This window comes from Corvus cornix, chromosome 4 (assembly GCF_000738735.6).
Source record: "Corvus cornix cornix isolate S_Up_H32 chromosome 4, ASM73873v5, whole genome shotgun sequence".
Lineage (NCBI taxonomy): Eukaryota > Metazoa > Chordata > Aves > Passeriformes > Corvidae > Corvus > Corvus cornix.
Genome location: NC_046334.1, coordinates 39,773,873 through 39,800,120, shown reverse-complemented (window position 1 = coordinate 39,800,120; position 26,248 = coordinate 39,773,873). Strand labels below are relative to the sequence as shown.

General features: G+C 38.2%; 1 protein-coding gene across 15 annotated transcripts in view; it reads right to left on the bottom strand.

Moving 5' to 3' along the window:
• TENM3 (teneurin transmembrane protein 3) overlaps positions 1 to 26,248 on the bottom strand; it is a 1,315,365-nt gene that overhangs the window by 166,727 nt on the left and 1,122,390 nt on the right. For 8 of the 15 annotated variants that reach the window (XM_039550639.1, XM_039550640.1, XM_039550642.1 and 5 more), the window contains one exon: positions 9,180 to 9,389. The exons of the other annotated variants lie outside the window; for them this stretch is intronic. In XM_039550639.1, the coding sequence (XP_039406573.1) occupies positions 9,180 to 9,389 (210 nt within the window). The remainder of the gene's footprint in view (positions 1 to 9,179; positions 9,390 to 26,248) is intronic. 15 annotated transcript variants of the gene reach the window in all.

Below are 26,248 nucleotides of genomic sequence, written 5' to 3'. Positions count from 1 at the left end.
GAAAGGAAGGCTGATGTGCCTTCTAGTCAGATCTCTGCATCCTTAAAAAGCAGGGTTACTACTCCTGTGTACTCCAAATGGGTTAGTGACAAATACATTCATGTCAATGCTTCGTCAGACACACAAAGATACTAAATGGAGAATTCTTTTGTGTATGAGAGAGAAGAGCAGAAAAAACATGGTTTAAGCACAGTCCTTAAGCTATCAAAACTATTGATAATATTTAAAAAGATAAAGGATGTTAAAGGTGACAAATGTTTAGCCTTTTGTACGCAACTTTGAAATAAGCTGTTCTCACAGTCATCCAATGCACATTATTCTTTTTTGCTTAGTGACTCAAGCACAAAATCCTTAGCGTTTCTCCTATGAAAGACTGCAACAAGCATCTGCCAGCAGAATTTGCAAGAGTCCTGTTTACTTTCAGCAAGCAACATGTTCAAAGCACTGAAACATGATCCTCCAACGTACAGCCACTCACAACAGAGTGCAAATGGAAACCAAAAGGCAATGAGAAGAAAAATTAAAATTTTTTTATTTTTGTCAAATGATCTATTTTTTTTCACTACAGGAACTTTTCAACACTATAGAATAAAACATATGTTGCAGCTGCATTACAATGACCTGATTTCTGTATTAACCCCCCACTGGCAGCTTCCATTTAATCCAATAGCAATTCCTCAGAAGCACAGTATCTGTAGAAATCATTGGAACTATAGAATAAACTAGGTATTAAAAAATTAAAAACATTTTAAATATCAAGATTTTATTAAAACCTCACAACCTCCAACTCATTTTATGTTTCTGGAAGAACTTTTGTATTCACAAATCCATCAAGGCTCAGTGAGAATTAGAGCTGATACGAAAGGCTTGTAAAACTGTAAATTCAGACTGTTGCTACCAAGTGATGAGCACATAGGAACATGTGTAGGATCTTGAGCCCTCCCTTTCTAATAAAAGGCTTTTAAAAAAAGATTTTGCATTGCAGTACAGAGTTAAAAATATTAGACCTTTCCCCAAAATAAAAGAATGAAAAATCAAAATAAAAGAGCTTGATGTGATGATGTGACACACTTGCATCTGCTCCTGATCTCATACAAGTTATTTGCTTAGCGCTCGCATAACATTTGCTCCTCTGGAAGTCAGCATAAGCAGTACCTGGGCAAAGTCCTCAGCTTTGTAATTTATGATGAAAATAAACTCTCTATGTGACTGTTTCCTTCTCCTCTTACCTTCTGTATTACAGATTAATTTCTACCATAAATTTCCTACAGCCTACTCTCTACACAAGAGCAGTACATCCTCGTTCCTGACTGCTACTTCAGTATTCTTCCATTAAACTGTGACAATTTAAATTCAAGCTCCTTATCTTGCAATTAGGAATGTCTGTTCTGTAATCAAGCAGTCAAAGGAAACTATGTGTGTGCAAGCACTGGCAAGAGGGAGGGATGCATTTTTTGACTCTTAGGTTCATCTATCATGCCAAGTACACATTAGTTCACTTCAAGTGAGGTGACATTTGGGTACAGCATTCTTCCTTCAATAAAATGATATTCTACTTTTATGTTTCACTGTATTTCAGAATGAATTTATCTTCACAGATTTTCTTAAACGGCATGATTTTTTTGAATATGATTTTTGATGGGGAAGGAGGAGTGGAGAAAATGTCTCTACATCAGATCATATCCACACTATGATACACAGTTGGCAGGTTGTCCCATCTGGCATGCATTCGAGTATAAGATGGATAATTTGTCACTCTGAATCCTTTGATTTGTGAAAAGGCCAAAATCATCTCTGGAAAGATATTTTGCAGCTAATGATACAGGAGGTGTGGGGGAGACTGTTCTTTGAAGGCTACAAAGGCCACAGTCTGAGGAGAAATAATTGGGTCTTGGCTCTTCTATTAAGTAACAGAGATTGAAAACTACAAAAATCCCTTAGGAGCAAAACATGACTTACAACAATCAGATATGAGAAGTAATTGCCCACCACTTAGCAAAATTTGATTTTGGAGGGGTGAGGGTGAGATTGGGGAACTGTAATTTGCTCTTGGCAAACAGACTGAATGCTTAATTAAACTGAACAAATGTACATTTTTGTACATTAAGAGAACAATGTTGACAGAAGTTTGGCTTAAAAACCAATGAAAGAGGGTAAAAAGATGGATTCATGAAATTGAAATCAAATATCAAAAAGAGATAAAAAATAAACTGGCTAGCATTCAAGACACAATTTTCAAGTTTTTAAAGCAACTACATTTGCCCCAAGGAAGTGGAACAGATAAATCTGTTGATCTGTAGTACCTGAAAGATATTTGCCTTCCTGCAATGTCTGACTTTGGACCATAAGAGATTTACGTGCTTCTGTAGCTACTGAGGAAGGCTGCAAGCACTGCTACACACTGGCTGAAACAGAACTGTCTCTGGCCTGAAAAAAAAAGTCAGCATGTATTTTTATAACACGAACTTATTCTGTATTTACAGAAAGCTTGTCAAATACCTCTATTCAGCATCATGGGCTTTGTGAATTTGTGGGTATCCAACATTTTTGCTTACAAAATATTTACATGAGTATGTACATGCCCAGAAGACATTGGCAGTTTTCACTGAGAGCTGGGAATCTTATTTTGTAATTTTGCAGGATATAAAATGGTCCAGCACGTGGGAAGGGAAAGCAGCTGTTTTGCAAATGATGTATTGTGGAAGGTCTGGACAACTTCAGTGTGAAGTCTGGGCTACAGGACAAGTCATTTTCTGTTACATTTAAACAGGCAATGCATTTCAACATGCAGGCTGCCAGCATAACACACTTAGCCATAGCTTAGTACAAAAATCTCTGTCATAAACTACATACTCACGTATCTCTGATTCAAAATGCACACAAGTATTACTAGAAAAGCTCCAGGAGGTTATCTCAGTCCGCCTTCTCCTAATTGAATGTAGGTTTGTTCTCACCAGTAAGACTTACATTTCTATTTATTTTAATTTCATGTTACAAAGTGACAGAGCTTCTGTCACTTTCTTGGGACAGACTTAAGATATCTTAATGTAGTTCACTGTTGAACAGTTTTTCCTGATAATGTGCCTAATCTTCCCTTTCCTTATTTTCATCCTATTACTTTTAATTGTATCTCTACACTGCTTGCAACATGTTCCATTCTATCTTTGGTTATTAGCTTCCCTTTGCCAGCAATTAATTATTGCTTAACCCACATATTGAGTCAAAGTTTCATCTCTTACCTATTCCCATATAGTAATACCTCTAACCTCATAATTGTTTTCATACAAATATATCTGAACAGTAAAATAAAGAACAGTAAGATAATTTGACAGGAACTTTAAAAAAGCAAGATGCCTGAATTCCAAATTTATATTCCATTGATGGTATGTCTAGGAATTCCTCTTTGCTGAGATATTTGCATAACCAGCTCAAACTGTAACTCGTGAGTCAGACCATGTTGTAGATCTATGCCTAATTAAAACTCTCTATCACCATTTCTCCTTAGATTTTTCCTGAATACTCCACATCTCAGACCAGCTTATATTTTTCAGTTCTAATTTCATTTTATTAGTTTTTGGCTGTACAATTAATGGTCTTTCCTTGCCCTCTTCTATTAACATTTTGTCTCTATTTGGCACTCAGAACACTTGCTATTTAGTATCATTGGTAAATTTTTAGTGCCATTTTTACTCCTTCATCCATATAACTAATGAGGATGTTAAATAAAACCAAGATTATAGCATATCCCCATGATGCTCTTCAATACAACTCCTCCTAGTTTGTACTATTAGTCCTAATTTATTATCACAGACTATTTCAAAATAAACAGGTCTGAGTTAATTTTTCAAGTAACATGTCTGAGGGCCAGTGCCAGACCTCACAACAAATTGTGTGTACTGATACAACAATGACAAAACTTAATTTATCATGAATTATGAGATTTGAGATAAAAATCGCAGTAAACAATGTGTAAGACAACAATGAAAATAAGGCATGTGGATACCCTCAGAGATTCCAGATGACTGCCAGTTCTGAGAATGATGAAAAGAAAAAGTAAATTTCACTGAAAACAGCCCAAACAGCTTTTAAGCATTAAATCTCATGACCTCATGTTTGTTTCCTTGTGTCCTAGAACACTCCCATGCCCCCTTCCCCTCCTTTTGTTCCCCAATAATCCAAACTACTAAAATGCAGTTCGTTAGAGCACGGTGCTAATAACGCCAACGTTGTGGGTTCAATCCCTGTATGGGCCATTCACTCAAGAGTTGGGCTCGATGATCCTTGTGGGTCCCTTCCAACTAAAGATATCCTACGAAATCAAAAGAACTCCTCCTGTGAAATTACATGGAGGGTGACAGCCTGGCTGCCAAGTTCTAGTTCACCAGCACACGCAGTTTCCTTTGTGGAATAACTGTGGCAAGGCAGAGATGGAATAAGGACTGGGAAGGGTTTAGTAGGCACTAAAGCAGGACTACCAGAAAGCCACACAAGGTACTTCCACATCGGCTAAGACTTAATTTGCCATGGCCCTTTTCAATATTCATAGATTATTTCCAACCTTCTCACAAGCCAGTTGGGTATGAAGGGGGAAATCTCAGTTTCTTCTTCCCACCCTCACAGGAGCTGCAAGGGAAGAAAAGATGCCTTAAAAGTCACTTGCATCTTCCACTAACTTATAACACAAATCCCTGTGTGTACTTCCAATCACATTTCCATTTCATTTTGCTTTTGGTGAAAAGAAAAAGGCAGAAGTAAGGCAGATTATTTAGTTATGCTGGTTATACATGAATTGTGGTATCTGTGCAGAAAAATAAAACATGAGAGATGGAGGGAAAATCTGAAGAGTAAAAAACCCCTAACAAACACCTAATAAAATTCACACCTATGCTCTGTACATGTGTTATATACAGTCTTTACTGGTGCCAGGCTTGAGCACTGGGTACTTATTCTCTCAGGTACTTGTACAAAAGCAGAAGGTTCTGACCTCAGCTTGACATTGTGGGATAATAAAAACAATACTTTCTGTATGGCAGATACATTTGTATAAGCTCTCCCATCAAATTCTAATGAGTCACCATGAACTAAAGTCTTTAATTTATAGGAGAATTATGCCAGAGAACATTTGGTGTCTGTAGAGTGACATGTCCTACAACGAGACCTCCTAATGCAGAGAGTTCGAATATGTTTTCATTCAACCAGCTTTATTACATTATTTTTTCTCTTTCACAAGTTTAAATTCAGAGTTGTGCTCTAGATTTCCAAATTTGTAGGAAGACTTAGCCATTTTGAACTGAAAAGCCCATCAATCTGCAATTCCCACGTGGCTGGAGCAAAATCTTGTTTATTGTGCATTACCTGGCAGATCCTTGATCAAGGACAACTGAAAACCAGTTTATATTATATTGAATTTTTTCAGATCTTCCCATTAGATAAACTATCATCACAAACTGTTATTAAGAAACACGAGAACCTTGATGTTCAAATGCACTATATGAATGCTGCTGTGAAATACATTCTTCTCTATTTTTCATTTTATGGTTGTCCCAGAATATTTCCAATTTAGGTGTCAAAAATCCTCAAACCTGAGTTTCTAACTCAGACACTTCAATTTCATTATCAGTAGTAAGCATTAAATATTAACTATATCTTGTCTTCATACTCTCTGCTTAAACTAAAAATTTAGCACTGTATTTCTCATTATATTAAATTCTATGTTAAAAGAAAATCTGCTACTAATTTCGATAAATTCCCCTCTAAATTCTGATTAATCTATAACTTTTCATGGAAGAGGATTAAGAAACTTATTAAGATGCTTAAATACAGATATTATATTACTTCTATTGTTTATAAGCAGACTTAATGACATAAGGAAACCCTCCACCTCAATCACATTCAAGAATCCTTTCCTCTCAGCTCCTACTTCACACTACTCTCCCTCTCACTTAAGCAAGTGTTTAATTCCTGCATATGTATTCAGATGTCCCCATTTCTTAGAAACCATTTTGCTGCTCTTTCTAAAAACAAAAACCATAGCAAATAAATTGTTTTAATATCAGTAGGTAAATAGGCTGACTGCTGGAACAGTCCATATACTGAGCTGTACCCTGAAGAAGAAGCAGAATTAATCAGAGATGCTATGTAAAAGAAGAGTTATGACTGATGGTCCTAAAATTTATCTCCTCCTGAATTTCATGACTTAGTAACACACTGCTCTTAAGATAAATTAAATGATTCCTATTGAACTGTTCACAATAGTCCTCACTTGAGGTGAATTTTTAAAGCTACTAGTAATACCTCCATGAAGACCTTAGCTTCTCATGTGGTAAGCATTTGATAACTCATTTCACTAGTTCTCTTTCCTCTTTTAGGTAATTCCAGAAAAGGAAGCTAACTCCCATTGGTTAACAAAACAAGCTAATCAAACCCAACATCTTAGATAAATATAATTCTACACACATATTTAGATCCTTTAAATATTGAGTGAGCTAATCAAATAAACTACATTGATCAAATGAACTCATTCTAAAGGAAAACAATCTGATGTTTGAATAGACTAAGGAGATGTTAATTCAACTTGCTATTCAAATAAAGTCAATATAACTGAAAGCAGTTCAATAATATAATTGTTTTCAGTCAGCACCTTTTTTATCTCTAAATGCTTCAACAGTGATCCCTCACCCTCTGCCAACATAAACACTGGACAAAGGCATCTGGAATATGGCACTGGACTTACTTTGAACCCATTAAGATTAGATAGCATTGAAAGTTTATGTGAAGATGCAAGAGAAAAAAAAATAACTGGTGAAAAAAACCCCTTCTCTCTGTGAAAGAGCTACACATGCTGCATTACTACCATTTTAGCTAAAGAAAATGCAATAATCAAATAATAGCATACTAAAGGCCCCAATTAAATGATATTTACTTGATAGGGTAGATTTGGAGAGATTCACATACTAGAATGCAATGCTACACAGCAGTGTATATCATCAAGTAGAAGAAAGTTGTAGCTAACTTACGAAATTCTGCTTTCCTCTGTTTTACAAAGAACATACTTTTTCCCCATCAACAAGCCATCAGCATATGATATGAGAAGCCAGCCATAAGCAAATCAGACAGATAAACCAAGCAATAGTCACGTATGTGCTGAGTGAAAGAAATCTTTCCTCCAGTAACACAAACGCTGATCCTGCAGCCGATTGTGGAAATGGAAGTCCACTACCTGAACACCTCTGATCTTCTCCTTATCCAGCAGAAAACCAACAAGCCTGCCTTAAATTATGGTGATCACTATATATACAGTATACATGGTTAGCAAATTGAAGCATTTCTAAAAACAAGTCTAATCATGTGGAGAGAAAGATCATTCGACAGCAGGAATGGCAAACACTTCTACTACATATATACACTGAAGAGTGAATATCAGACATCTACAGATAAAGGAGACAGGGGAGAACAGTGGGCAGAGAGAAGGAAAAGGAAAATGAAGACATACTTGCAGAATATGCTGGGTTTTCCTCCTGCTTAGCAAAAGTCTTACAAAGAACAACCATCTCAACATATACCATGGTGCTAAGTCCTGTCCTACTTGCAATCAAAGCACCTCTTACGTTGTTCTGCTAAAAGACCAAGACTTGACATGGGTTCAGAGAAATTAATTTAGCTAGTCTGAGATGAAACAGATTAATGAACATTCCTGAAGGTTGGTAAACTCACTGCAAAGCAACTGTTCAAAATTTCAGTTGCAGCAAAAATACTAAAACCTAGAGGAATGATGAAGACCTCCTCGCTTCCTAAGAGGCTAAGAGATGCAAGCAGATCATCCCAACTATTCAAAATTTTTATCAGCTTTTTCTTGCTTTTGCATTTTTCATTTATAGATGAAGGGTTAGAGGATATAGTAATCTAAATATATCGACTTATTGAACTAGATCAGGCCACCTTTTGGATAATGCATATATTTTCTAACAGATTTCATATTCCTATACATAAAAGAAAGGTAACATGCCCTGATTATGACAATGCATGACCACTTTTTTGAGTTCCTTACAGATTAAATATTGAGCAAGTTGAACATGCAGTAATAAAGTTATCGTTATTAATTTTAAAGATCTTAATCCAAATGTGTCAAATTCACATACACGACTGCTCTTAGCAGACTGGCCTTTTAGACAAAAAACCAAAATTCCACTCAAAGTTAGGAAGAGAAGCTCAAAGTTAGTGTTTTGCTTGGCAAAATAATTCTGTCCAACCAGCTGATGTGCAATCTGAAGAAAAATACTTCTCCAAACTCCCTCTAGTGGTTCATCTGTAGGTGAAATTTTAACAATCAAAAGACAGAAATGGTTCTTAGAATGTGAAGTGGCTTGTTTCAAGATTTGCTGATCTACCTGAGCAGGGCTGTGAATTAAAAAAATTATTCTTCCAGTCTGCCTACACCAAGGACATCTGTTCAGTCATCTCATGCAACAAAAATGCAAACCCATGGCTAATATATTTTCTCATCTCAAAAAAAAAAACCAAAAAGAAAAAAGGAAAAAAAAGGGATTTCTTTGGGCATGACGTTTAAGCAGACACTGGTGTTTCAAGTATGTCACTCCTTTTGCTTACTGATACTGGTTGGAAGGAAGAGAAACATGGAAACGTACATCTCAGAAGCCAACCACTGCCTCCTGTCATCACACAGCTCTCCTCCTTTAGAGCTTTTTCCTCAGTCTCAAGTGCCCTATCCAGGAACAAAAATCCTGCTCTCCTTCCCTCAGGAAATGAAAGGAACGGCTGGAACCTGCTGAACTTGATGAGGTTGTAAAAGACAACTTTTACATTATTCTGAAGCTAAATATCATGACAGTTTAACCAACTTCAGCCTACCCTTTAAAAAGTACAACTAAAGGTTAGTCACTTGCTAAAAATTACATTTCATAATAAACCATTAATAGCTATTGCTTCACATAAGCATTGCCTGTTAAATTACTTCAATGAGCTTTTATATATTAGAAGTTATTTTCTACTCTTGCTTATCTTACAGTAAAAAAAAACCCCAAACCAATTTACAGCATTTAAGGGAAAACCAGTTTAAAATACAGAGTCATTTTGATATATTTAAGTTTTATTAGACAATTTCTTAAGAGGATGGAAAATAAAAGGGTATTTAAACTATGGACAAAGTGTCCTCTTCTTACCATGACCTGGGACAGATACTGGATTAGCACCGGTTTGTACTAGAAATGAGCCGGCAGTATAGTCCTCATCTGTATCAGAGTCCTGAACTGGCTGGCTGGCATTATTACTTAATAACCACCTCTGGTTGTCATGGAGATTGGGTGATGGAGGAGGGGAGTGTAAATGTTCAGTAACTGATGGACTAGATGAGGAGGATGGCATGGGAGGACCTATAAAAAAAATAAAAAGAATTTAAAATATGGGTCAAGATAGCATATGAAAAACAATTTATTTCTTGTACCACCAAAAGGCAAATAATCTACTTCAAACAAGAAAAGAAGATGGACAAAGAAAATATGACAATTGCCTGAAATAAACTGATTTAAGTGCTTTAGAATCCATAACACAATGCCATGACTTGATATATCAATGAACAGTGCTTCTTTCAAGATTGCTTCTTTCAGTGGGACACTCCTGTCTAAAATCTACTAATGAAAGAAAATAATACAGATATGCAGGCACAGAGACAAACAGGACCAGTTTTCCAAGCTCACACATACAGGGAAACTCACCGCTGTAAATTTCTACCACAGGAGTTACTCTGACAGAACTTTTAGTTTTCAGCAGTGTTTCTCAGACACATATGCTATTTAAAACCTATCAAAATGTTTCACCTGTCAAACTTGTGTCCATCTGCACAAGTTGTTTTAAAACATGCATACACAATGACTACATCCCATTTCTGCATCTTGAAAGTATCTTAAAGTCATCATGGAGGAAGACAGATTTAAATAAAGCCTTACAACAGACCATAACAATGCATTTATTCTTTCAATGGAACAATAATTAGGCCAGAATGCAGCAGAGAGAGTTACCTAATCCACCCTGTGAATATATGGGTTCTTCATAGTCTTTAGTGAGCACAGATCTTACTCAGAGTAAGACTGTTGGATTACTTTTGAATAGTGTTATGTAGCCTGTAGGTGGGGAATGTACCAGAATATGAAGAAGCTTTATTACATAATTTATGTTAAAAACAAAATTAGATTAACCTGCATGGTTATCATTCATAACTATAAATCTGAATTTAACTTAGAGGAAAAGGGGCTTTTTTTCATCACGTAATGTGGGAACCCAGAATGCAGAGAATATTTCTCTGCCTGTTTTGAAAGGTTTTACCCCCCTGGACAGTACTGTTTTTGACCTTTGTCCATGGGAAAATTTGCCTAGCCTCTGGGAAGAATTTGAATCTGCAATGGTGTGAATTAGGTGATAGAATACTATGTGAGATTATCACAGGGTGAAAAATTTAGAGTTTTTAGGTCTATTTGCATACTAAATAGATAGAAGTAGAAAACCTCAAAATGGAGGATAAGTTGTAGTTAAAAGCTTCTTTCTCCTTCTTCACTAACTCCATATTTTGCAGCAATAGTGGTTTGGGATGATTGGATAAAGAATTCCGTAGTTCCTGTCTACGCGATTTAGGAACTTGTTGGACATTGGCAAAAAAGTGAAAATATCTTGCATTTTAAGCCTTCATTGGGTAATTTACCTTTAAAAAGGCTGTGAGATCTTGGTAAGTTGTCCTCTTGCTGCATTCTCTGCTCTGTGCTATGTCTAGGCCATGCCAGTGGCTTGTACTCCTTAGATAAGAATTAATAAACACCTATCTGGAGACTGAGAAGCATGAAGTCCCATTCGCCTCCTTTTTTCTCCTGCCAAAAACCTGAATGTCTCCCCCATCAGGGAAGACAACAACTAATGACGCAGACAGCGTTAATGTAATGATTTGGTTTTATGGCACTTAGTTATATAGTTATGTTGGAGAAGTGCTGCACTTTTCAATGTTAAGTTTAACACAATAAATCATACTGGTACCAGTAGCTTGAATTACCATCCCTCCCTTGTACACTGCTAGACTCATGCTAATTATTATTATTTTTCTTTTATATTCAGTTTATCCCATAATAGTATTTTAAATATCTCTAAAACACGTTGCTAAGCCTAACCAATTGGCTTCCCTGGGAAGAAACCTATGACAGCCTCACCACAACCTATTTACTTAATACTTTCACATATCATTTACCTCTTCTTGTAGTGAACAGCACAACACATATTATTATAATTTAAGATGCAGGCTTGGTCCTGGAAGGAAAGTGAGCACTTACTATTAGTCAGGTAACTTCTGTGTAAAACCCAAGGTTTATAATCAGGGAAATAACAAGGATGGGGGACCAACATTTTACAGGGCTCAACTTGTGAATTTAGAAGTAGGGAGTGGGCACATTTTCTAGTTCAAGATAAAATGCCAACAAATTTTCTTGCTACACCTTGATTTTTCACATTGCTTGCTTCAGTAACCTGAATTTGTGGTTATTTCTTGATGGAATATTTAATAGATTATTTATTATATACTCAAATTGATTTAGGTAGCCATTATATTTCATTTTTTGAATAGTTCCAATAAAAAAAAAAAAAGCAGGGTTTTTTGTAATATATTTTTTAATCTTGGAACAAATCTCCTTTACTTACTTTGGACCTCTCTTACTAGAGAGGAGAGCTACAGTAATGCGTTCCAGATGTATATGCATATATATATATATACATATGCATATGTATCATCTGAAGCAAATCAGCATCTTAGTAGTATCTTTAAACTTTATACACAACATTCCTCAATATGCTTCTTCTCAATTTACACTCGATAACTTTCAGGCATAACAGAGCCTTGATTGCACAAATCATAATCACACAAAATACCATGTTGCCTGAAAGCGTGTCATGGCCAAGGTTCCTTAATTGTTTTGTAAATTCCCTCATTTATTCAAATCTATTAATTGTCTCAGTGCTACATGACACTGCACTGCACTGATGAGTAGCCATCCAGAACATGCATCACTTGGGTGCCCTGGCCTACTGAATTTCTCAGCTCAGAAAACACCATGTGTCAGGTGTGGGGTGGAAGTGCGAGGATATTAGCAAAGCTCCCACTACTACACTCAGCAGGGATAGATCTCTGCTACTGCAAAAATCACTTGATTAGGGCTGTAACACCACCAGGAAATTATGCAACTTTTTATAAATAAACCTAATTCTGCCAGGCAGGTCTTACAATCATAGAATCATTTACGCTGGAAAAGAACTTTAAGATCATTGAGTCCAACCTTTAACTCAGCATTGCCAAGTCCACCACTAAACCATGTCCCTAAGTGCCACATCCACATATCTGTTAAACACCTCCAGGAACACAGTCTCAACCACTTCCCTGGGCAGCCCGTTCCAAGTTTTGATCATCCTCTCAGTGAAGAAATTTTTCCTAATATTCAAGCTAGACCTTCCTGACACACTGCTAGCTCATGTTCAGCCAGCTGTTGACTAGCACCTCCAGGTCCTTTTCTGCCAGACAGCTTTCCACCCACTCTTCTCCCATCCGGTAGCATTGCATGGAACTGTGATCCAAGTACAGGACCCAGTACTTGGCCTTGTTAAGCCTCAGACAATTTGCCTCAGACCATTGATCCAGCTTGTGCAGATGCCTCTGTGGAACCTTCTACCCCCCAGCAGACCAATATTCCTCCCCAGCTTGGTGTTGTCTGTGAGCTGACTGAGGGCACACTCAATCTCCTCCACATCATTGATAAAAAATTCAAACAGGACTAGCCCCAGTACTGAGCCCTGGGAAACTCAACTACTGACCAGCCACCAGCTGGACACAATTCCATTCACCACCACTCTCTGGTCCTGGCCACCCAGACAGGTTTTATACCAACAAAGAACACAACTGTCCACACCATGGGAAACCAGTTTCTCCAGGAGAATGTTGTGGGAGAAAGTATCAAAAACTTTACTAAAGTCTTGGTAGACAACATCCACTGCCTTTGCTTCATCCACTAAGTGAGTCACTTTGTCATAGAAGGAAGACCAGGTTGGTCAAGCAGGACCTGCCTTTTGTAAACCCATGCTGGCTGGGCCTGATCCTGTGTTTGTCCCATACATGTTGCATGATGGCACTCAAGATGATCTGCTCCATGACCTTCCCCAGCACTGAGGTCAGGCTGACAGGTGTGCAGTTCCCTGGATCCTCCTTCTGGCCCTTCCTGTAGATGAGCATCACATTTGCCAACTTCCAGTTCCCTGGGACATCCATGCTTAACCATGGCTGCTGGTAAATGATTGAAAGTGACTTGGTGAGCTCTTCTGCCAGCTCCCTCAGTACCCTTGGGTTGATCCTCAAAGACTTGTGGGTGTTCAAGTTGCACAGCAGGTCACTGACTATTTCTTCTTGGATTACAGGGGCTTCGTTCTGCTCCCTATCCCTGTCTTCCAGCTCAGGGGGGCTGGGGACCTTGAGGACAAGTGGTCTTACTATTAAAGACTGAGGCAAAGAAGGCATTAAGTTGCCTCAGAGTCCTCCTCATCCTTTGTCACTGTATTTTCCCCCTTCATCCAATAAAGGATGGGTATTCTTCTCAGCCCTCCTTTTGTTGCTTTCTCATCACAAAGTTACATGGTCTGCAGAGAAAATGGAGCCAGCTACATTATAAGCCAATTTTTCAGAAGAACCCTAGGCCAACCAGCTGGGACATGTATTTCTGTACAACTTCATCCAGCACTGGCAGATTTTTGCAGTGAGCTCCCCTTTGATTCCAAGTGAAAAGAGAGAGAGCTATCTATACTGCCATTTATAAAATAAGCTACACATTAAAAAAAAAAATACTTAACACACTTTCTAGAGGAATTGTAAATAATGTGCATATTCCTTTCCAATTCTTTTCTTACATAGAATGAAAGGAATTTAAATATATTTTGCAATATCTCTTATTGAAGTCTTAATGAATGCATTTATAAATCATAAAAATCATTAAGTATGACAAAAGCCAATTAGATTGATTACAACACTTTTTCCATACAGCTTAGAGGCATACAGCACTAAGAATATTTCATACTAAGAAAACCCACAAAAATACAACCTTTGATTTTCTCCCCATTCTGCTTCTTTTGATATCCACCTAGCAAAACATTCTGTTGTTCTGCTTTGACTTTCTTGCCTGTATTTTAAAAAGCAAAAGTCCTTGTTTTTATATGTGCACTTGATTCAACAGGAAGCTATTTTTCAAAGGAGATATACTGGACTTAAGAGTATTTAAATCTCATGTTTTAGGTCAATTATGAGGAAAAACACACTTTAATTTGTTGTTATTTTCATAACTGAAAAGATATGACTCCAATTGATCTTTATGTACTTCAAAAAAAATTATCTTACATGAAAATGCAAAATATAGGCAAACTCCAGTAAGAACAGATTCAATATTGCAATATGTGAAGAGGTGAATACATTTGCTAAGGATATGAGTCCCCAAAGAAAGCAAAACACAAAGAAAATTGGTTGTAAGGAGAACATTAAAGAAAGAAATACACCTGAGCTAATAATGGACACATTAAATAGATATGTACAAGGTAATTATGTTAAAAAAAAATGCAGTGTTCTCCATGATCAGCACTCATCTAAAAGATGGCACAAATTAAAAGCTGGAAGCAGAACTGATGTCACATATGGAAAAGCTCAAAGGGACAAGTATGGTAAGTGCAACCTGTAAAAAGATAGCAAATAAACAGTGGGGAAGACTGCAGCAATGGACTGGTAGTAATGCATAAGAATTTCCGTAATTCAGTATATTAAGGCTTAAGTAAGTCTAAGGCTGTGCCTCTGTCAATTGATGATGGCTTACACCACTGGTACGAGAGAGCAGGGAAGCAGAGTGGGGCTGCTGCAGAGTGTGGGAAGGACTGAGGGCAGAGTAGGGCAGAGCAGGGCAGAGCTGTGCCTTCAACCCCAGAGCCTCAGGCACTTCTACCTGGACACAACTCACAGTTTACAGTTATGTACAAGTTGCCTTCCCCTAAAAAAAACCCAAAAAACCCCCAAACAAACAAACAAACAAACAAACATAGCAATTTGCAGCATCTAAGCTTATTTACATGGTATTACGAAGAATAAACCCAACAACTGCTCAGCTTTCATCCTTTATAGGTTATCACATGCTGGAGAAGCACTTTGCTTCAACAACAACAATGGGTGCCTGGATCAACTGCATCTCCACTAGATGTATTTTAGAGAAAACAGTATTAGACACTTTTGGTGATTTTTTTGCCTTTTCTTTTATACCCCTTTTATATACCTTTTTACAGCTTTTTGTATTAGTGTTTTTTAGCCCACATTCTTAGACTTATTCTGTTAAGCTAGGAGACTAAACATCTTAGAAGCCTCGTAGTTCAGGATCAGAAAGCCCCAGACACCAAGGCCCTCTCCAGAACACATTCTGTAAACTAAGACAGAACCATCCAGGGGGAAGGTTCCTCGGGGAGAGGGGCTAACTCAAGCCTCTCACTGGGGAATCTTTGATAGATATGCTAATTAGTAAGGCCTATAATGATATACCAGATCTTTTGGGGGTGGGCATTGCAGTGTGCATTTCGGTGCATTTGACCTGGACGTGCACCTAAGGATCCTTAAAATAAATACAGAGGTAAAACCCCTTTTTCCCTTCTAACAGTGTTTGATTCTTGATTTTAAGACCAGGAAAAGGCATCATTGGAACATGGTATTTAGGAGAAAAGTGGGATGAGAGAGAAGCAGTAGTGATGATCTCCTGCTCTTTCAGGGTGGGCAGGCTGAAATAGATGACCCAGAGTTTCTGAGGAGTCCTAAAACACATGCACTTATAAAATCTTCCCACCAGATTCAAACTCTTAAAGCAGAAAGATTTTTCTGGCAATGACTCTAAGGAGAAAAAACCTTGTTTATTTTCTATTCTGATTATAAATCAGATTTTTCTGACTATAATTCATGAAGCAACGAAAACTTCCCTGAGCTGAAACATGACCTTAAAAATGTGTAGTTTTCAATGTTTAAACGAATTTCTTTAATGCAGAAATCTTGTTCATATATCTAGATTGTCCCTAAAATCCTGGCATTATCAATTTACTTCCATTGTAAATTGCATTTGCAAGTTACGTACTTTGAAAAAGTAATTTCACTATAAAAATTTGAAGGGCCATTATTTTCATCTCAATCAGGTTGCATAAATCCTATATCTAACTTAGATACAACTTCTGATGGCTGCTTAAAGCAATACAACAGTAGGCAGCTCTGTTTAGGCTGTTTAGCTATGGCAGAATAGTGTGTTTTTCTTTTCACAGTGTTGGCAGCCCTTGTCACTGAGACTGAAGCAAAAAATTCCTCTATCTGCATCTCAAACACACAGAAGGAGAGTCTTATTTTGAAGTGGTAAAGAGATTCTTACTGACTTCAATGTCAGTAAGAAGATGGTATTATATTACAAATTGCAAAGAGATACCTCTTTACTGAAATTAATGGGATTTTTGCTGGTGAGTTCACAGAAATGAAGATTCAATGTTATATTAAATGGCACTATTAAGTCATATAAACCAAAACCCATACCCCATACTGTGGAAAAACATGTTATACATATAATGGATGACTAAGAATAGCTATATATCTCTACTTTGTACTTTGCTGGTTACAACAAGGCAGGTTGCTGGGTTTTTGTTTTCATTTTTGTTTGGGTTTTTTAAAATAAAACAGTTTAAGGATCTTTTAAAACTTGGATGAGACAGGTAGTGATTTTTGAAGGTCAGAAATAACATGTCTACTGGCTAAATTAATTAGAAACCAGAACACTTTCAAACATGAAGGACACTTAGAAGCCTTCTGAATCAAGATGAGATGACTTTTTGCAATCTGTTCTAGGACTTCCCAGTGCGCTGAAAGCTGTACACACTCTTGTTAAAAAGGGCACCTATACCCTCCTAACAAGTTTACTGATTGCATCCCAAAATTTCAATTTCCAGTGTATCACATGTAGATTGACCCAAAAACGCCCCTAAAAAAACCCAACCCCCCCCACCTGGTATGTACAACCCTTAATGACTGTATTTTGGACCTCTTCATCTCTGCATATAACACAATAAGTTAGTAATAAGTGAGTTTTAATTTTAAACTAATTTTTCATTATGGACTTCCAGTATGCTCTCCAACCTGTATGACTTGGCATTGGCATTTATCTCTCTGCTGGATCCTGCAGCCAACCTGCAGTGACAGTTATCTCTTAATTAATACTCTACATGCAAATGGAAGTACCAAAAAGTGCTGTTGCATAGCACACAAAGAACAATTATTTATAGCCAACACAGTTCTCTTTATCTACTTATACCACAGTCGACCACTGTAGCTACTGTGAAGATCTCCCCAAGGAAATACATGCATAGACAGTCTTCCAAATATATACATATATATAAATAAGACTGTATAAATTCATCTATAGTGGAAAACACTGCAGTGAAAAGAAACTACATGCCAAGAACTCTTTTAAAAATAAATGCTTTTAAATGCATAGAAATTATGCTTGTGATCTACTGTGGATTCTCCATTTGTCTGTGTTTTGCTTTTGTAAGTATACTGGATAATGACCCTTTTATTCATAAATTGGGAGGTGTACTTTTGAAGTTTCAAATCCTTCTGAGTCCTGATGAACTGTGCCTTCATGTCAGATGCAAACTTTAAACACAAATGACATCTACTTTTCCTAGATTTTCTCAAAAAGTTAGTACTTCTAAACAAAACCTGTATTATGTTGACATGTATTCCAACTCACGAGGTTGCAACTACTTCTGCAGACTGTGAAAGTTAAAACTTTGCAAGACTATAATCAAAGGACATTGCTTTGAAAAACAAAAGTAATCCATTAGAAAGCAAGAGAAATACTGGCCTGAAATATTGTAATTTGATTTTTTTCCCTCTTGTAAGTGTAGTATAATAACCAGAGTCTGTAATATAAAACTGGTAATTATCTTCTAAAAAAGAGAAAGATTTCTTAAGAAAAATGGTTATGCCTTAGGACTGACACACATTTCTGAAGCAAACACTTTATGTTTTGAAGCATTTTCGTTGTTTCAAAAAGTTAACAGCTGCTGCTAAGCAGATTGTTAAATGAAAAGGAGTCCCCTGTTCTTACAGTGGTCAGACTGCATGACCACAGTAGCTCCTTCTTCAATCCTGAGTTCAGGCAGTGCTCATCTTTGCTTTAAATGGGAGTTTTGTCTGTAGCGAAATTGCAGACTCTGAGCCTTAACTGACAGAGCATCCTAACTGAAGTGCATAGCTCTTACTTCTTTTTTAAAAAATTCTTTTACTATTCTTATTTTCAAAAGGAATCACCTTATAAATTCAGAGCCAGGTGCAGGGCAGAGGTCCACTCACCTAGGCAGAAAGTCCATAAGCTGAACTAAAACATCAAGCATCTCTACCATCCAGGTTTTATTTTTTAGGAGCTATTCTGCTCAACTCAACTGAATCTTCCCCTTTATTTCCCTCAATATTAATTAAAACTGGGCATGCAAAATACTGGAAGGGAACAGAGAGCTATTTCCAGAAGAGTGAAAAATCTCCATTCTACTCAGAAAAGCATTTTAAGTGATAGGTCTCTGTATTTTTAGAAAAACATTCCTCTTTTTTTGGGGGGTGGGGGTGCAGTTTTGGACAGAAGCAAGCTGAAATCAACGCCAGATTGCAAAATATTCTGATTAACTCCTATCTTCACTTGAGATGTAGAAGTTCTCACATGAAAATGTCACCTCTCCATTTAGAGCATCTGCTGGGATTCAGACTCCTCTGCCTTGTGATGGGAGTCTCATACAGCACAGCCAGGACAAGGAGACACCAGCCCAACCACCGACCCAGCTGTACAAGTTACACACTCGCAGTTTTGGCCCAGCCAAGTACCACCTGCAACCAACTTGCAAGCCCTGGCAGCCAGCACACAGTAGCTTGAGCATCACAGCCAGAAGGTCTCCAAGGGTGCGTAGCACTTGACTGTGCATGGAGGGGAGCTCCTGGGGTCCCCACGTGGGTCCTCTGTAACTTGGCCACAGACCTGGCCCTTTCCTACCACAGCAGTTGGTGCCTGCTCAAGCGCAGCCAAGTTGCAGAGGTGCATGGCTGCTCTACGTGCAGGCACACATGCACAGCTGTGCACCTGTGCAATGCAAAAAGGCACCCGTGCATGGCCAATCACTGCTGCCTCAGTCAGAGCCCTACATGGCTGTGCACATCTCCCTGGGCCTGCTGCTTCACTGACCACTACCATGGGGGAGGGGAAAGGGCAGGAGAGATCTCTTGGGTAGCGGGAATGTACAGCCAGTCATTCCCTCTACTCCCTATTCATCAATTCACATGCAAAACAAACTAAGCATCACACAGTGCTGTAAGAAAGAAACCAGCCCTTCAGAAAAACCTGCCAGGATTTTCATGTTCAGAAAACCCAAACTATAAACACACCACAGACACAAGCTAAAACCAGGAAAAAAACCCACCAGGTTTTTTTTTTCCCCCCTGCATTTCCAGAAATGGAATCAAGCATCAAAAATGGAGCAGCTGGCATATACTACAATCAATGTAGGAAGGATAACCGCTCTCAGTCTGTCTTATATTCACTCAGCAATGACGCTGAAGTGTTTACCAAGTTTCCACTCTCAATCCTGACCTTTGTAAAAGACTGTAATTTTTCTGGATGCTGATACTCTTTCAGATGGCAATTCATAAAGAGTAATCACCTATAAAAGTAACCTTTGAAGAAACGCTTCTTTGTTCTTGCTATCCATGACTTTTTATTATTAGAGGTGAAATGGATTGAGCCATGTCACTCTGGTTTATCATTCTTCCAACATGACTCAGTGGTAGTCGATGCACTTTGTATTTTCACAGTTGCTTTTGGCTAAATTAGGGTGGGCAGAAAATGTCTTCTTTGGAATAGGACAGGAAATACATCTTGAAGAGCACAAGAGAACTTGAAAGTTTTTTTGGAAGGGAGTGGGAGAGAGGCTTCTTAAAGAGGAAATAAACCTTCTGAGAATGATTCACAAATCACTTGGTTTTTAGAATCAGGTAATTTCCCACCCTCATTCCTCCCACCCCTGTAAGAAGCAGTCTAAAGAGGAATGAAATCAAATACTAATTAACTAAATTTGGTTTTCTTAATTCTCCTGGGTCCTATATGGGAAAAGCAGTCTAAGCAATGACAGGGATACCAGTTTTGCCTACTTTTGCTACCAGTGTGGCCACTGCCTTGCAGTCTGCCATAAAGGGAACAACATCTTTGAAAAAAAGCATCCAGAGAAGCGCTTAATAACATCAAGTTGCTTATGCTTGCAGACCACAGAATATGACTTGTTTTCTCAGAAGGAAACATAGCAATTTAAAGAGATTTTGATAGATGTGAACAAAGAGCAACAAACTGCTGAAAAAGTGTTCTATAAACCTTGCTTACAAAAAAATCTTATTTCTTACAATCCACAAGAATCACAGACTATTCTGGGTTGGAAGGAACTGACAAGGATCACCAAGTCTGTCTCAAGTAAATGGCCCATATGGGGATCAAACCCGTGACCTTGGTGTTGTTAGCACCATGCTCTAACCAATTAGTTCTTTTAGTGTGGTTATTTATATCCCTGTGAGCTGCATTTTTTGGATCATAGCTATTTCAAAAGACCAGGGCTGCAGCACTGCAAAAGAAGAGGAAGAGAAGGAGGAGAAGGATGGATACAATGACTGTTTCCATCTTCACCAGCTTCTGATTGCAAGCTGCCCCAGACACCGGCACATGCTGCCCCACAAGCTCCGTGTGCCTCCCAGCACGGCTCTGCCGGGACCAGCACGATGTTGAGCAGCCATCAGAATGAGCAGCACTACTGCCAGAGCCTTCCATGTGCACTAAAACATCACACTGCTGCTCCCTGCCCTCTCCCAATAAACTGAAGCAAACCAATAAAATTTCCCATAACACTAAAGAATCACGCCATGCCTACAGAAGCACGGATTTAGCAATGAGAAAGGAGAAAGCAGTCCTGCCAATGAAACATCAAACTTACATAACCAGCAGTGAAGTCTTGAAGGGCCTGAAGGTAACACCACTGAAATGGATATTTTTGTTAGTTCCTTGTTGCTTCATTTTCAAAAGCCCTTCCCTTCCTGCAGCACTTTCAAGTTTTGTTTCTTGTTAGGGCTTTTTCCTGCTACATTAAATGTAACTCCTTAACAAAGGAATTTTGGGGAGGGGAGGAATTAGAGAATTACCAGAAAATTATGGACTGTTATCTCAGACAGTACCACTTGCACAAGCAACGGGACATTTACTGGACATTGATGTCTCATTACATCTAGCATGTAATTTATTTCTCTGCTGGAAGAGAACTTATCAGTTTTGCCCATGTGGAGAAAATGTTTCTACTTTAGAAACAAATAGACCACCACAGGCAAGAAGCTGGAAAGCTTAAATGAAAACCCACTGCATGATCACTGAAGTCAGCTTGCTGCTACCAAAGCCGCTACAGCAGCAGTGTTGAAATGAGCCAGAAGTAGCATTTTGGGGCCAGATTTTTGACAAAGCCTAATCTCATTGAGGAATTATTTCCAAAACCAAGAACAATAAAAATTATAGTGTACTGAGAACTGAGAGAAAGCTGGCCTCTTTATTTAGGTGTCTCTGGAAATTCAGCATGAAATAACCCACGAAGTCCCTTATTTTTGCCCGAATATACAAGCAATAATGTATTAGCTGATGAGAAAATCTTTTCGGAGTGCTGCAAAGTTGCATATTTTTCATCACTCTTCCACTGTAAGAAATTATTGCTATCTGAAATAGAATATATTTTGACTAGTTATATAAACCCTTTATTTGAAAGCTTTTAATTTTTTAACATTTTATCTGTGTTTACACTTAGCAGGACTGGACAAGTGCTCTAGTAATATGTACAATTCAAACCCATAAATTTTAAATAGGGTTATCCATTCAAGTTCAAAAGAATACAGACTTAACAGTTCTTAAAAAAATATACAAGCCACTCACATTAGCTTAGGTAGGTCAGAAAATGCTGAATGGAGGTAAAAAAATACCTTTGGCCTCAGACTAAACACAGAAAATTTCAGTCCAAAAGTGCTTTTCATAAAGTTAGGAGCTAATGAACAAAAGGGGGTTCTAATAAAGTTTCATGAAATACTAGCTATAAAATCCAGCAGTAATACCATAATCTTTATTTCTTTGCCAACTTGACCACTTCAGAACAGTAAAAACTGAAGTAAAGTAAACCACACCAGTTACTATGAAGAGGTTTTATCTCCAAGAAAATAGAAAAGCCCAAAAGATTGGGCCAAAATACATATAAGAGAAATTCCAACATAGAGAAAATACTTGTTTACGCCTGACTGGAGCCAAGGGTAACAAACCCTCTTTACCAAGCTGCTTCCAGAATCCTTGGGCCGTGGTCCAGGGACAGGGGACACACCAGCTGGGCCATCCATATCTGCCAGCAGGCAGAGGTTATCCATCTCTTTGAAAAGGGATGAAAAGAAATTGTTGTCTGAGTGCTTTGCAAACTCTGAAACAACTGCTCGTCAGCTAAACAGTTGGATTGCCAGTAGAAGCTGTACAAGTCTCTGAGTTCCTGAAAAATTATTAATGTTGAAGTAGTCTATTTTCAAGATGCCTCGCTCAGTACCAGTAAAAGCTGCCAGATAAAAACCAGTTACTACACAGAAAGCATTTAGAGGAATTGGTCTGGAAGCCCTGTCCTGTAAAACTAAAATTCCCCATATACTTTATGACATGTGCTTTCTAAGACTATCCACTCCCTCCCACCAACCTTCATGAATCTCTACTGCCAAAACATCTACCAAAGTACTTTCTGATAAGAAAAGACATTAACAAATTTCTTACTTGACTAAGCTTTTTTCCCCTCCGAAAAAGACACTTTTCAACAGGTTCTTGGCCAAGATTACATTTGTATTCACACAATGCCTCTGTTATAAAAAGATGTAATGCCCCTGCAAAAGCCAACTAATGGCTTGACTTGGTCTGCATTCATATCAATACAAAATAACTAATTTTATATGATGCTTGATAATGCAGCACTACATAAGGAAGAGATTACGCAGGAACACTTAAAAGATGCTCATTCTGAAAGGATCAGACCTTATAAAATGTAATTTATAAGCATGGAGAAAAAAGAAACCCAGAATTGAAATCAGGTTTACCCACATTTCATTAATTTTGTCCTTTGGCATGTTAATGCCTAACACACATGCAGTGTTCTGATGCAGTTGTTTTTACTACACAGAACTTGAATTAGCCTCCTACACTTAAAATGTCATGGTTTCTACATGAAGAGATAAAGACAAAGGAATAGTCATAGCTCTCTTGCTCAGGTATCTGAGATGCCTTTTTTTTGGTGTTTTCTTTGTATTTGTTATTTATCTTTGAGGTATAGTAGTGGTCCAAATACTCATTCATTATATGTTTTCTGAGGCAGTTACCATTCATTACATGTTTCTGAAGCAGTCACAGCCTGCAAAGTCAATTCTTGGTCAGAATCTTTACATGCACAAGCAGAAAACAAATAACAGGATACTTCAAAGTCAGATCCTGTGACTAAAGGAGGCTGTTAATCAATGCAGTTTAATATAAAGCCCTCTGCCACACTGATGTTAAGATTATGTGTGCTGAGGTGAGCAGGCAGTGATATTAAGAACCATACACAAATTTCTTCTGAATAAAAATGATGCATCAGCCCATAACATTCATCAGCCTATATAAACTCTCAGGAATCCAACTTTCACTGCAAGTGTCTTTTTGGATCTATTTATTTCAGAAGATGTGGTATGAACGACAGCATAATAAGTTTTACTGTGTTTTAGGCATAAATTACTCATACATCATTCCATTTGAAAGAAAAAATCCTAACATGCAATACGATATGTTACTGCAGCTGCTCCATGGGAATAACAACATATCCATTTGGAAGGAAGATGCATTTATGAAAATGCCTGATTAGCAGAAAAAGCAGAAAACAATTCATTATAAACAATAATACACAAGTGCTTTATTTGACATTTTTATGGTTACAGTCTCTTTTCATGGACTCTATTGGATTAAAAAGCATTCAGCTCTTCCCCTCCCACCCCCAGCTCAAAATAGTCTTCATTGATGTTATCCATAAAAACAAAACAAAAAACCAGCCTTTGAAGGAGGGGCTGTCATGCGAGTTGAATGTAAAGTTACTGGACAGAGTGCACCAAATTATCTTCTTACTGCAGGCATCTCCTACCAGGTTCCCAGTCTGAGGGCAGAAATGCATGTTCTCTCTCCCGTTTGCTTTGCAAAATACTTTATTTTTATCTTGCATGCCTCCTATCCCCTGCAAAGGTTATGAACTGAAAGCTGCAAAGCCGGCAGGCAACGAACCCCTGAGAACTGCACAATATATGTGAAGTCAAGGCAGTGCCACCTACATCTGTGACCTCCTAGAGACAAGGCTTCCCAATGTCTTGGCCTTCCCTTTTACAACCAAGGCAATCTCTGCCTCTACCTTCTTCCCTCTTACCTTTCCTTAGTCTTTTATTTAGTTAATGCACACTCTTTTTATTTTAACTCACATCACAATTAAAAAGCTTCAGACACCTTTTCTGTTAAATATTCATTAATTTAGTCCACTAAAATTCCACTAAAAAATCATCAAGACAAGAACACGTTGGTGTGTTGATTGTAGCACTAGTTAATGAGTTATGCCATTTAATGTAAACCACTAGTATACTAAAATAAACTTAGAAATTAATTACAGCACTTTGGGACACGGAGTAACATAAAGACACAGGTAATACTGGTAATGTCATTGCTTACTTTTCATGAAAACAAACTCAAGACATATTTTAAAAACAACGGTCTAAGTAGAGACAGTTGGGCAGTTCTTATGGACTGTCCCACAAACACTCACCAACACAAACTGCAGACTCTTCAACACAAGAAGGCACCCAGAACTACCTTTATTCCCACCTACTACTGAAGGGGCATCTCAGATGGTATCTCCAACTTTTGGGCCGTGTAAGGGAGACAAACCGGCAGAGACAGCAGCAGCTAACCAGAGAAAAGACACTTGAATGTTTTGCTTGATTCAGGCCAGAGGATTAAGTCTGGGCCTCCTACCTTCCAGGCGAGTGCCCCAGCTAATGAGCCTGCAGCTAATAGCAGAGCAACTTGTTCTCCCTCTTTTTTTTCATTAAAATCTCTGAAGAACTGTGTTTAGTTCCTCATCAAGACAAATGCCAAGCCTGCTAAATTTTTCATGACACTGAATTCTTGTTCTCCTGCCAGCCCTAGTTATGTGTGAACATTTCAGACTCCCTCAGGCATTTATTTTACTACAGAGTCCTGAAATACTTAAGTCTATTAAGACCTAAAATAAACATGCAAAAAGGAGGAATCTGCTAGTTGTTCCTCCAGCCTACATTTTAATGAGACAGTGCCTACACCAGTGAAATTCAGAAATTATTCTCAGTGTCACCAGTGAAATGATGGTACATTTGGCAACAAACCCATCAAGCCATGTCAGCTACCACAGTAGGGTTCAGCTCCACACCACAGCAGGAACAGCACTGTCTGCAGGCTGTAAAGATCCAGCCAAGTAGGGTGGATCCAGAAAAGCTGGATATACTAAACCCACACACAATGACTGTTCTGCATGTGCATTACCTCTGGGTTTGTGCCCAACGCAATCCCTGCCTGCTCCCTTGCTGCCAAGAAAGAGGACAGCTGGAAGCAGACTACGACTGAAGAATAATTCACACAACTTGGCCTTGATTACCCTCCTCACCAAAAGCCTTTCTGGAGCAGAAAGCATGCTGGCTGTGAGCTAGGCTGGCCTGTTGCTGTGCACTGAAGAAGTGGGAGCTTGAGGAAAGGAGACCAATCATCAAAAAACTTCAGCCAGGCCTTGAAGGGCAGCAGACAACTGACTGAATTAACCACTGGGCTGCAAATCTTCCTATCACAGGCTATGAGCTGTGCCTCCCTAAAGTCCCTGAAAGAATACTCAGAACAAATTCCCTTCATAAATTATCTGGATTTTAAGTTACCTGCTGAAATCATTTTATGGTCACTCCCAGCTTATCTGTGCATTCTGTAGCTGCTCTCTCCATAGGAGGTCTGAAAATAGACCAGGCTTTGTTGTTTATCTTGAGGTC